Source organism: Egretta garzetta, unplaced genomic scaffold (assembly GCF_000687185.1).
Source record: "Egretta garzetta isolate BGI_Z169 unplaced genomic scaffold, ASM68718v1 scaffold28, whole genome shotgun sequence".
NCBI lineage: Eukaryota > Metazoa > Chordata > Aves > Pelecaniformes > Ardeidae > Egretta > Egretta garzetta.
In genome coordinates, this window is record NW_009260612.1 from 339,173 (window position 1) to 352,205 (window position 13,033).

Genomic DNA, 13,033 nt, shown 5'->3' on the forward strand with positions numbered 1-13,033 from the left:
GCGGTGCTGAGGGCCAGGGTTTGGGGGTGGGATGGCAGGGGTAGGGGAATGGTTGGGCTGGGGGAACTGAAAGGGCTTTGCCAACCTCAACGATTCTGTGATTCTACTGACAGCAGGGAGGGAGATCAGGAGTGCATACATTAGCAATAAAAAGCCACAAAAGGCTGGCAGCCGTATGCAATGGTGTTATATATACACCCTACCAACAACACATATGAAGTTTCTCTTGTCTACAGATTTAAGTTGGCAACCCTATATCACATATTTGATATTTCATTTGGTTTCCGTAAGATGTAGGATCACAGTACGTTTTCCAGAAAACTGAGATCATTTAACTTTGGTGGAAAGAATATTTTTGGCTGGTATGCCGGAACCTGCAGCACAAGGGCTACGGGAGGCTTTCGTGCAACGCCGTACAGGAACACCGAGTCACCCCCAAAGACAGTAGATAACGCTATCTCAAAGGAGCACAGCTAAGCCCTTCCAGGTGCCCCACAGTCTGCTCAATCCCCTTGTCCCTTTCACAGGGCTGACACCCCAAAATCCTTTGCCTAATCACTCTTACTTCTCCGTTCTCACCATGAGCACAAAACCCCACAGGATCATTAAAACAGAAAGCACCTGCAGTTAAACGCCTGAACAAACCTAAACCAGGTCTCAATTAGCGTTCAGACTCAAATAATTTGGCAACAAGATCAGACAAATCAATATGGCACAAAGAAACTATTTTAATTGGAGAGCTGAGATTTTTTGGTCTTGCAGGGTCTCCCTGGCAGCCTTACCATCCAAGAACAAATCCCTCCACCTTCACGCGAGGAAGTGTGTTCCCATTGGGTTTTTCTGGAATAAACAACAAGCCAGGCCACCTCTGCACAGCTTTCTTTTGAGAATCCCAAGACAGAGTATTTGCTTTGGTTATCTCTTCTCTGCCATTTAAGCCAGATTCGGTGCCCAGACAATAAATAGCGTCCCACAGGTCAAACCAGCAGTCCCCACAGATGCATTAGTTTGCCTGTCAAAACCACCGTAACTAAACGTCATCTGCTGCCTTAAATTATTTGTTGCTGGCTGAGGAAGAAGTCTTGCCACATCTCAGATCAGGATTTTAACCTGAGACACGCTCCTGGCAATGAGAGTCTAAAAAAAATAAATTTCATTGTCCTTATTTGAACAATTTTTCAACTTTGTGTTCAGTACCTCCTGGAAAAAAGTCACCCTGTGTTTTCCCTCCAAACTATGTCTGATTTAAAACTTCAAAATCTTGGAAAGCCTTTTCAGGTTCTTTGGAATTTTAGGGTATCCTGGGAACATTTTCCCTGCTGTCAGGCATTTCATCCCATGGATCCAGCAAGGCAACCTAACACAGATGATAAACAACAGATGATTTTAGTGGCAGTGGTTCTGGGTTCATCTTCTAAACCCTGTCCCCAAAGGTGTTTGGTGTCGGAGATTACTTGAGTGAAAAAGAGAGAGACGATCCTTCTAATGGGAGTCTTGGGGTTTTCTTTTGCCTTTCTCAGGAGAATAACTGCCCTGACTATAACTTCCCATTGCCAGCTTTGAAGTGGGAAATAGACACTCCCACCTTCGACAATGTTATGACTTTTTAAAAGTCATTAAGAATTGCCTACCTTCCAGAAAAAAAAAAAAAAAAATGCACTTGCACTTCGATATTTCCTCTTACTTATCCCCAGAAAATTGGACAAATATAATTTCAATAAAAATCATTACTTTGCCCTGACCTTGTTTCCAAACAGTACCGTTTAATTTTCAAAAATGCTTAAAAGCTATTGAATTACTTTGCATAAGGACAACTTGATTTGTTACCATGTCACATAAAAAATCCCTGCTTGTAGCTCGTAGAAAATCCAATCCCATCTGCCTGGTTCGCGTTGCTGTAGCAATAAAGCCACACAGGCATTAAAGGCTTTTCTGCAGCGGATGTGCCTGTCGCAGGGTTCATATTTAGGATTTTGTTTTCTTTTTTATTTTCTTTTGATTGTGCCAACTTAACTTTTAAGTTTCTAAGAGCATATAAATACAAGATAAACTTTTTTTTTCCCCCAAACACTTTCACTTCACCTATTTAAAAATATCTAAGCCTTTTAATTCACTTTTTTAATCTATTATGCAAAACACAACTGCATAGAAGGCTTCTTGGGATCCTTGAAGGAAAGGAAAAGCTACACATCAGGGAATTCCTGAGCTTTCTTCCGTAAGAGAAAACACCCATAAAGAACACACAAATACCTCCTGAGCTGGCTCCTATTAAGTTATTACTAATCGCCGAGTGAGGTTCTGCCCAAGAAATAATTAGTTTCATCAGAAACTCCCAGATCATCTGGTTAGTCACAGTAAAATAATGGATTTGCCTGGTTTTATATTTTATCCCTCAGTAAGAAAATAATCACTAGAACTGTAGTTTGAAGTTAAATCTTAGTTATTTAAGGAAATAGCTTCAACTTGTATTTGTCTTAAATCCCTCCGCTATTAAGAACTGTAAATTAACCTCAGGCAGATTAGCAGTGGTATATTTGGCTACAGAATATTTATAGCAGGAACCTGGATGTGCAGTACCTACACGCAGAACCTGTGAATTGCTGCTGAAACAATTATTGTTTCCATCCACTCATTTTCATATAAAACTAACATTTTAGGTAATTTTTACAGGCTTAATTTCTGCTAACGGGGAATTTCCCAGAGGCTGGAGTAATGTCCTTTTATCTTATCCTACTGTTTAATAGCAGCGCTTCTTACGTCTTCAAAACACATTTAACACCATGGTAAAGCAAAAGCTCTGAAAGTTTAAACTTGCTATAGAAACAATCTTCCCCAAGAATGGCCAGGCCAAAGGAGTCTGTAAAACACCAAACTGGAATTAAGGCTCTCCCAATACATGGCGAACACGCGACACGTCTGGGGAAAGGCTAATGCAGCCCCAGCAGAAGCGCGCTGAGCTGAGGCAGGAGGCGGCGGCCGTCCCGCGCCTGAGCCGCCTGCGCCGCCCCCAGCAAGCGCCGCGCACCTGGGGGTCTCACTGGGAAACAGAGCAGGACACCGAACAGCGTTAAATTCAAATCTGGCACAAAAGCACAATGTTAAGCCTCATGGTTTTCCCAATCTTACGCTGAACTCAAGTGCTCATGAAGATACAGTGGCAGAAAAAGACACTGGGCCGGTGTTGTACAGCCCAAACACGGGCGGTTCTTTCCGTCGGTGGAATTTTGCCTGCACAGCTACTCATACCTACACAGCATCAGAGTCAGGAACACGGCCAAGACATACCCACCTATATAAACATCCCTTAATTTTGCTGTATTTTTGCATTTTTTAATTAATATTTTCTTCTAAGAACAAGCATTCTACAATACAGAAAAAAAAAAAAATAATCAGTGTAGTAGTTCCCGTTGAAGTAAACCATCCATGCCTCCCCATAGGCCTGGCTATGGGCAACGTGGCGTAATCAGGTTTTGGCAAAGCTTGCTTTATTTTTGAAAGATCCGGATGTGAACAATTTTATACGCAATAGCGTTGGGAATACTGTATCATAAGGAAAATCTAAATGTGTGAAATCAGAATGCTACATGAATGTTACATTTATTCCAATTTTATGTTTATAAAGTACAAATTTCAAATCAAACTAGCACGAAAACATTCAACCTTTCACGAGAACACCCCAACAAGCATACGGAGCGCGTAGGGATGAAGGATTCAAGACTGCCTTTATGAAGACGTAAGCAGCTTTCTGGGCAAGGGAAGTGCAGTGGATGCTTACCTTGACTTTAGCAAGGCTTCTGACACAATCTCATAGCTAAACTCGTGAGATATAGTTTGAATAAGTGGACAATAAGGGTGGGTGGAAAACTGGCTGGATCACCACGATGGAAGTGTTTTGAGGACTGGTATGAAGTCCCGCCAGCGGCTACCTGCTGGGAGTGTTTCTCAAAGGTTTTCAGTATTTAACATTTTTATTACTGACCTTGACTACAGTACAGAGTGCACGTTCAGTAAGTTTGCAGATGGCAGCAGGTAAGGGGAAGCAGGTGACATGCTTGAGGGCAGGGCTGCTCTCCAAAGGGTCCTCAACAGGATAACAGAAACCTCACAACAGAAAAATGAGACAGCAGTGTGCCCTTGTGGCAACTGAGATGATCACACCCAGGCTCCATTAGCAAGACAGTAGCCAGCAGGGCAAGAGAAGTGATTATTCCCCTCTGTCCATCCTCTGTGAGACCACATCTGGAGTGCTTAGTCTGGTTTTGGGGCTCCAGTACAAGAAATATCTTGGACTGGATCAAGTCCAGCAGAGGTGGCCAAAACTGTCACAACTCTGGAGCACAGGGACGTACAAGGGAAGGCCAAGGGAACTCTGTTCCATCTTAGGAAGAGGGGGATCTTGTTACCATCTTTACCTAACATGAGAGCAAAGGGAAGACAGAGCCTGGCTTCCTGGAGGTGCGCTGAGGTCAGAGTTAATGGGCACAACACGTTACAAGGAAAGTTTCAATTAGACATTAGAAGACATTTTTTCACCATAAGGGTGATCAAACACTGAACCAGGGGCCCAGAACAGCTGTGGTATTCCAACCCTGGAGACCTTGAAGGCTTGACTTGTCAAAGCCCTGAGCCCGCCTGGTCTACACAGGCCCTGGATTGGACCAGAGAGCTCCATAGGACCAAACCAAACTCATCTATGGTAGTAGTGATGGCCCTTGAGCAGGTGACATTCGCCAACAAATGGTCTAGAACAGACATATTTTTTAAAAAATATTTTATACTGAAAGGTCTGATTTACTGTATAATTACACCCATTTTTCTCTGTAAGCATTTTCTGATTCACCAGAATTGAAGCTGTAGGAAGACTGAATAAGGACAAGACTGGTAGTAACGGGAAACCAAACCCACCTGCCCCACACTCACACATGCTCTCGCGTTAGCAATATGGAAAATTGTTCTCTTCCGAATTGCAGGGCAACAAGTTTTTGCTGGTGTAATCTACCTGGTGAGTAAGGACTGCCCCAGCACAGCGACTGCTCCACTGTAAAGGTAACATACATCATTCACTTCCCTCTCCTTGGTGAATGCCAACGGGAACGTATCCTGTCTTGGGAAGACTACCAGTGCCTTCCAGAGAAGACAACGATGACTGAAGAAAATATTAGTAAGACTCACATACAAGAAATCACTGACAGTGCTGACAGAACATATTAAGACACCTTGCATCTTTGCTTTTTGTGAAACAACCATGGTGAAGCTCTGATGTCCTTGAACCTTGGCAATTTGGTTTAGATATAAGGAAGAGGCCGACAACCACTGAAATTTAAAAAATAAAATAAAATAAAATAAAAACTGGGTGTCAGCGCCGACTGCAGCTTCTGCCTTGTCAACCTCATCAGACGTGGGTCAGAGTTATTGCTAGCGCTTTGTTTTTCCCTAGAAGAATTCAACAAGCAGAGGGATGTGTCACGTTGTAACCTCTCACGTTCAGTGGAGTCATTAGAAGGTGTCCTCAACATGCCAGTGACATCCAGTTATAATTTTTCCTCTAACTGATTAGAAAGTTCAGCGTCTCCACCTATGACTAGTTAAGAGAGACCAGAGAAAGCTGGCTGGAAATCAATCCAGATAACACCCAAAACTTTGAGCTGGGAGGCAGCTGAATGAGATAACAGGCAATGCCAGACTTCTGAGTGCGAGAGCATTACCTACAATGTATCATGATTAAGCTGTCATTTAGCTGTTAAATTAGAAATAGCCAACTGTTTATCACTTGTTATCAATCAACAGCTGTATCCTGGCCTCTCTGGTGCAGATCTTCCAGCATTTTCCAAGACTCTGTTTGCAGACTCTCTGCAGCATTGCAACGTGCTGTACGCAGGACTGCTCTGAAGTACTTGGGGAGCGAGCTCGTGGGCTACGATGGCACATGGCAGCAAGATTCTGAATGCAGCACCACACACCCTGCCTGTGCTGGATGGCCATCATCACAGCTAAGCAAAATGTACCACGATGACCGCGATGTAAGAAGACATAGTTTGGGGTCCTGCCTGTTGAAGGGACATCCTCTCTGTTCACTACACCGCCGAGAGCAAAGGTGGGTGAGCTGGGCCATCTCGTTCCCTTGAGGGACACTAAGCAGACCTATCTCTGTAGAAGTTGTGTAAGAGCTTGCTTGTGAAAGCAAGCATTTGATACTCAGCTTCGCTTGTAATTTTTGGCACCTACTTTGGCAGAGTCTGGGGCAGAAGACTGAAGACTTGCTCGGGGACTCACAAATTTGGTCTGTAAATTCTTTTCAGGGTGCCAGATGTTGGTTTAGCATCTACAACTTCAAAGGCGCTTGGGAACCTGAACAGACTTCTGCTATCAATACACTTTCACAAAAGGAACTTAAGTCACAAAATACTTCAAGTGCCTGATTTGGTGGTGGAGAGGGAAGCCCTCAATTAGAAGAGCAATTCTAAATTTTGTAATGATTTCTTTGCCTCTTGACTTCCTTCAGCTCTCTATACCTGAACTCTCCCCAAAGTTCTCTCTCTCTGGCAGTATGTACTTGACCCTAGCTGGGGAACATAGACTCCCAAAGAAGTCAAGAACGCCATTGTTCTGTGATGAAGCGGAGAAGCTTATTTTAGCTCTGAAAGTCTATTTACAACTTTCCATTAATACACTTCCCTAGCAAGGACTACAACTACAATGTCTCTATTCTCTTCCTTGATAAGTCTAGTTATTCAGAAAACTCTGGCAGCTTAGCAACAGATTCTGATGACCTAGAAAACTTCAACACACTAAAAAGCAGTATGTGTGGAACACAGAAGAGCCAAACTGGAGGAAAAAAATCACGTGGTGAACAACTGAAGTCTTTAGGCACTGTCAACAAATCTATCTGTACACGCATTTTCCTGTATGTTCCTTTCACTATAAAGGCATATCTGCTATCTGTAACCGTTAGCAAACAAAATTCTCATCTGCAAAATGGTTTTCATCCATGTTTGTTTGACTGCCCTCTTCTTATCCTTTAATTCTTAGGAGATTTTTAACTAAAGCTTTCACAGAAAACAAACCAAAAAGCTTCAAAATACAACCTCTTTAAAACACACAGTACATTCCTCATCATTTTTATGGGGTGCATTTAATGTGCATACATGATACAAGATTACTTCCAATTCCTCTTACACTCTGGAATAGTTCTAATATCACTCCTGGTGACTTTGCTCCTTGACAAATACAGTTCTTGTATTTAATGTCTTCTAGTAAAAAAATTGACACTTGGATCCATTAAAACAAGAATGATTTATGGGTGGGGTTTTTTTGGTGTTTAGGGAAACACTAATGGATTTTAAACAACTGACGTAGAAAAGATTAAGAATTACAGAATACCAATGGGAGGCATTTTGAAACAAAATTAAATACACATTATCCATTTCACAATGACTAACTTAGCCCCACAGAAACTTTTCCCCATTTTTTTGTTTCACCTGACCAGACAGAACGAGAACACTTTTTATTTTTACATATTCTAGCTGTGCATTAAATATTTGTGCATGTTTACAGCCAGCCAAACAAACACCTTACCTGTTCATGCCTCATCAGTTCTATCATTTCCATAACACTGATAAAATGGTAGCAACGATCTGAGTGATCAACCATGGACGTAGGAAAAGGACGATTCTGCCAAATTCTCCATTCCGACAAGGAAAGTTCACGAGTTGCCTTCTCCTCATGCTTCTGCAGTTTGAAATTAAGATTGGCAAGGAGATTTTAATCAAGAAGTTGTTTAGCAAAACTAATGTCTACTTTTCTGTCAGGGATGATAAACACTCTGAAGGTAGAAAAGTATCTAAACATTATCACAAAGGTTTAAGTCTGATCAAAAATAAAAACAATTCCATGCTTTTTGTTGTCATGACTTTTCATGGAAGACAGGTTGTTTTAAGTGGTGAAATGACACAAAAGCTCCTAATTTTTTCTCCGAATCAAAAGAGAGCTTGTAAAACTTGAGGTTTTCTTTCAATAACACTTTTATAGTTACATAAACAAGGGAATGAAAAAGTGTAGATACAATACCTACATGAATACAGCAGTCTTCATGGAATTCTTAGAAACAGGATCAGAACTTACTGGATGCTGAAAGGCTTTTAAATGTATTTTTAATTTACAGACCTAACCTCAAAGGCTCATTTCAAGCATCCAATTCCTAAATCCTTAACCTCAAAAACCTACATATAAGTCTCAAAATTGCATTGCTAATATAGCCCTCCTTCAAATTCACAGCTGACTCTTACTGAGGGTATCGTTTAGGCCTCCTGTGAAAGGAAGTATTACACTTAGGTTAAACTCACTGGTATTTCTTCCAGGTTTTCTAAGGTTTCAAAATGGGTTTGAGGCAATATCGGTTCCTTTACTCCATCATTTTCCTTAATCCTGTAAAGTCTGTCCCATATTTCAAATTCCTCAGGCGAGAGAGACCAATTCTCATGACAGTGTATTTGCTTTTGGCCTATGGGGGGAAAAACAATAACAGGAAAATGTTACCTACTTTAAGAAAGAGGATACACAGAATAAAAAGAACTTTGTATAATACCAGTCAAAAGAAAAAATACCTTTTCTGTGCCACAAGCAAAACCAGACATAAAGAATCTGATGTCAGAAACAAGTATCAAAACAGTGTTGTACGTGTTATAATTATGGATAAATTTATCAATTAAATTATTGGTTTGGGGGAAGGCATCATACAAACAAAGATATAGATAGAAAGGCAGATATAAATAGAGATACACATGTATCAAATACCTAGAGGCCCTGAAGACAGTATAGCAAACAGGGAAAGCACATGGCTTGAATTTCTAAACGTGTGTCTCGGAGGCCTTGGGGAACAAACTGCAAATAAGTAAAAGCTTCCCCCCCACCACCCCTTTTTTTTTTAAAAAAAAAAAAAAACCTCCCCCCCCCCCCCCCCTTTTTTTTTTAAAAAAAAAAAAAAAGCAACATTAATTTGTTATGACAAAAATACTCTGTTAATCATTTTTTGAATCAATCTCCTCTATTAAGGGCATGCAGATGAACAAGAGCACAGAAACAAAAGTGCTATGAAAATTACCCAGGAGGAGCAGGGAAAGAAAAGAGTGGCTCGTGAGTTTTATTTAGACTCAGACTCAGACCTGCAAGTGGGAAGTATAGGGCACCTGTGAGCACCACTGCTAGATAAAAACAAAATAAGCCCTCGTATGGGAACTCAGTGAAGATAGGGCCCTGGTGCTGCTTGGCTCTGAGCACGCACGCTCCAGCGACGCAGAGGAAATGGGAGTCATTTTTGGCAGTCTGACAGCAAGTCTTGATACCACCGCTATCCAAAAAATGCCAAATCCCTCAAAACAGCCATCAGTGAGACTAGCAAAGGAGCACCCAAAGAATTAGCATTAAGAGCGTGTTAAGGATGTGATTGCATTCAGGCCAGATGTATGTGGCTTGGAGAAAAATATTTAAGTTAATTTGACAATCACTCTGCAGACAGGATTTGGGATGAATCTGCAGCCAACACCCTATTCTGAATTAATGCCACGTAAGAGGAATCAGCCTGTACCTCTCAATCCTCTCAGATTACAATTGTCAGAGACTGTCTCCACAGGATGGTGTGACAATGTTCATTAGAGACTCAAAACCAGATCCCTGAGAGTTCAGAGCACTAGGTTCAAGCCCTGTTCAGAAAAAGTCTTTCACAGCTGGAGTAAACTAACCAACACTGAATTTTTTTAAGGCCGTTGTTTAAAAAAATCCAGAACAACAACATTGCTATTAAAATATTTTTGACTCGAGTCTAGGAGATGTTACACTCCTTTATAGCGAACACACAGTTCAAGGACCCAGTAGAGGAGGAAAAAAAGGGAGACCTGAAGGAAAATAAAATTAAGAACACTTATCAGAAAGCACATCCCATAGCCTTTCCTGTTGTTTATAAGAACAGTTAAGTATTAGGTCTGCTCTAGCAGTTAATATCCAGCTCCCACACACCAAGACAGAATATGTCCATCTTGGATTGATGTGGAGTTCTGGACAGCGTTGCCTGGACAAGGTAGAAAAGAAAGGCCCAAAAGAGTCCTCAGTTGCAACCAAAACCTAATGCCCTTGGTCAGTCCAAAGTGACTTCTACTGCCTCACTTAAGACTTATCTTCATAACCAAGATGCAAAAAGATGGCCTACCGAGGAACCAAGAACGCATTTTCGAACAGCCAGTTGTTAGATAGCAAAAAGCGGACACCAGCAAAATACTTTATAGCCAAACAGATCTAGTCTGGCTTCCCTCCGCTCTTGAAGATGATTGATTGTCCAAAAAAACCCTACACCTCAGCTGATGAACCGTTGCCATCCAAACACGTCTGGGGAAACAGCGAGAACAACAGATGACTTCAGTTCTCTGTGTTACAGCTCCAGAGGACAACTCCTTTGACAAAGACAGGAGGATCCTGCAAGACCATCTGCCTAAGTAATGCACGGTCCAACGTTATACAGGCACGAAGGCCTCCTGCAGCTGGCAAAATTCGGTAACAGGTACTTCCTGAAGCTCTGGGCTCAATAACAGAGTATTAAGCTTCTGTTTCTGAGCAGAATAAATATTTTGGGCTGTCAAGACAATGGACTCTCTAAATGAGAAAGCACAACAGATCTCCCTGCGAGAGGGGAATGGAAGGGAATGCTCTTGGCTGGTAAAGCAGAAGAGCAATATGGTCCAGCAGGCAGCAGGTTAATGCCTAAATTACAGGTTGCTCAGCTGCTCCCTTCACCAGAAACAATAATTTCATACAATGTGGGGAAAGGTCTGACCACCTGGATATACCTGGATATCTCTGGCTAAGGGGGGAAAGCGGGAGCTGAAGCCTGCTTTCAAACTCTTCTGCAGCCATGCAACCTAGTTGGTGTTACACAGGGAGGGAAGCTGAAGCAGATCTCACACTGAAGGAAAATTACAATAAAGCCAACTATTCTGCAAGTTCTCGCTTCTACTTCTTCACATTGTAACCCTCTCCACTGTTGTTCTACTCAGCTTAGATGGGGAAACACGCCATAAGCTCTGCCAGGACTGACCTAAAACCTAACTAAAATGGACAGAAACAGGGACAGACAAATATGACTGCTGTCAGCATCCAAGTAAAATACAATTTCAGACTTAAGGGCTACCAAAACCAACCAACCAAAAAACCAAAAAAAAAGAAATCCACCTTATATTTACAGTGTTCGCAAACTACAAATTCAAGACTCTACTTAACAGAAGGAAAAAGAGGTGTCATGGAGAGTTCTGCAGAACACTCTGAAATAGAACTACTTTGCTAAAATACAGGCAAGCTGCCCAGGGAAGTAGGCATGTTTTTGTACTGATCAGAAATTGTTACAGCTGAATAGGATATCAACAATTCTGCAAATTATGAAGTGCTTCATTTTTACACAAAGCCACAATTCCAAGATTACTAAAACTCACTGTGTAGATGAAGAGGCGTTCTCAAGAATAAAAGCAAACTTAAGAAAAAGATCCGAAGAAATTTCAAAAATAGCATTGACTAGATTAACAGAAATATATAACAAACAAAAATATACACACTGGTATAGTTCAATTTATAGCTTAGACCATAGGTAGTAGGAAGTTTACATTCTGGTGGACAGACTCACTGAGGGAATGTAAAATATCACCAGACACACACATCTCCTTAATATCCTACAGGTAAACTCTAGCTTTTTACACTATTTTGTAGAAAGCCCAGCTGTATCCTATTGAGTAATTCCAAAGTACCAGGAGCTCTTCTTTAGCTCTTACAGAAGAAAATTCCCATCCTAACTGAAAATGATCAGGCTGTTGGCATACATAGGTGAGAATTTTGTAGGGCATGTTGCGATAGGGTAATGGTTTTGAATTAAAAGAAGAGAGATTCAGACTGGCTATAAGGAAGAAATTCTTTACACTGAGGGTGGTAAAGCACTGGCATAGGTTGCTCAGAGAGGCTGTAGATGCCCCACCCCTGGAAACATCCAAGGTCAGGTTGGACGGGGCTCCGAGCAACCTGGTCTGGTTGAAGGTGACCCTGCTCATGTCAGGGGGTTGGACTGGATGGGCTTTAAAGGTCCCTTCCCACCCAAACCATTCTGTGATTCTACGATTACCATGTCCTGTTGAATTTGGCAACAGCGTCTCCCCTTTGTGTGAAGTAGCACATGCTCATTTTAAGGCTAATGATCTTTAAAAACATTTTATGAGTTGCGAATACAATGTGCTACCAAAGACAAACATATCACTAAAGTCATTAATGTTATTTTCCATGTTTTTCTCCAGAACCAAAATATTTTCCTTTCCCTTGAACTGGAAGGAGAACAAGAAATAGCCCAGAGGGGGAGAAGGTGGATTTAGCCTGTAGCTAGCAGGGAATCTGTCAGTTCTCAGAGGAATAACCTCTGTTTAAGGGCAAGAAGGAGGGAACTGGAAGCACCCTATTGACTGGGACAGTATAGCCAGCCGTGATTCCTCAAACCCGTTGTCATAAACTGTCTCTCTTCTCACTACGAAGAAAGCTGCTGGTGCAAAAGAAACTTTCAACTGTCCAAAGGTTCTGCCAGTTTACTTAAGAAATGATGCACGACTGACACAGAATAACGCTTCCTTATCTAGAAGCGTGTGAAGGTGGGAGAGGGAAGTGGGCAGGGAAGAAGAACAGGTAAAGCAACGAGCACAATACTGCTGCTGGGTTCACTTTTGGCCAGATTAAAACTGATATCCATACTCCCATCCAGAGCACAAGCGGCTTGCTTCATACGGTAATGAAGGGGACTTCAACACAAAGCCGGTGCTCAATCATTTGCGCTTGCGTAACACTTGATTGTGAAACACTCGCAAGACCGGCAGTCAATCACGTTCATCTTCAGCACCCGATAGACCTCCATGCACACCATGTGCTTCAATTGTGGCAGCTGCTAACCTATTTCACACAAAAGCAACCTGGTAATTACAGCCTTTGCAGTGCTATTCCCTCAGCGGGAAGTACGTTCAGC

At 41.8% G+C, this 13,033-nt stretch overlaps 1 protein-coding gene across 1 annotated transcript in view; it reads right to left on the reverse strand.

Annotated features, from left to right (window-relative positions):
* Nucleotides 1-13,033, reverse strand: part of FANCM (FA complementation group M) — an 82,899-nt gene that overhangs the window by 26,539 nt on the left and 43,327 nt on the right. The window contains exons 12-13 of the mRNA XM_035900443.1: nt 8,343-8,500; nt 7,576-7,728 (exon numbers count right to left, since the gene is read on the reverse strand). Of these exons, the coding sequence (XP_035756336.1) occupies nt 7,576-7,728; nt 8,343-8,500 (311 nt within the window). The remainder of the gene's footprint in view (nt 1-7,575; nt 7,729-8,342; nt 8,501-13,033) is intronic.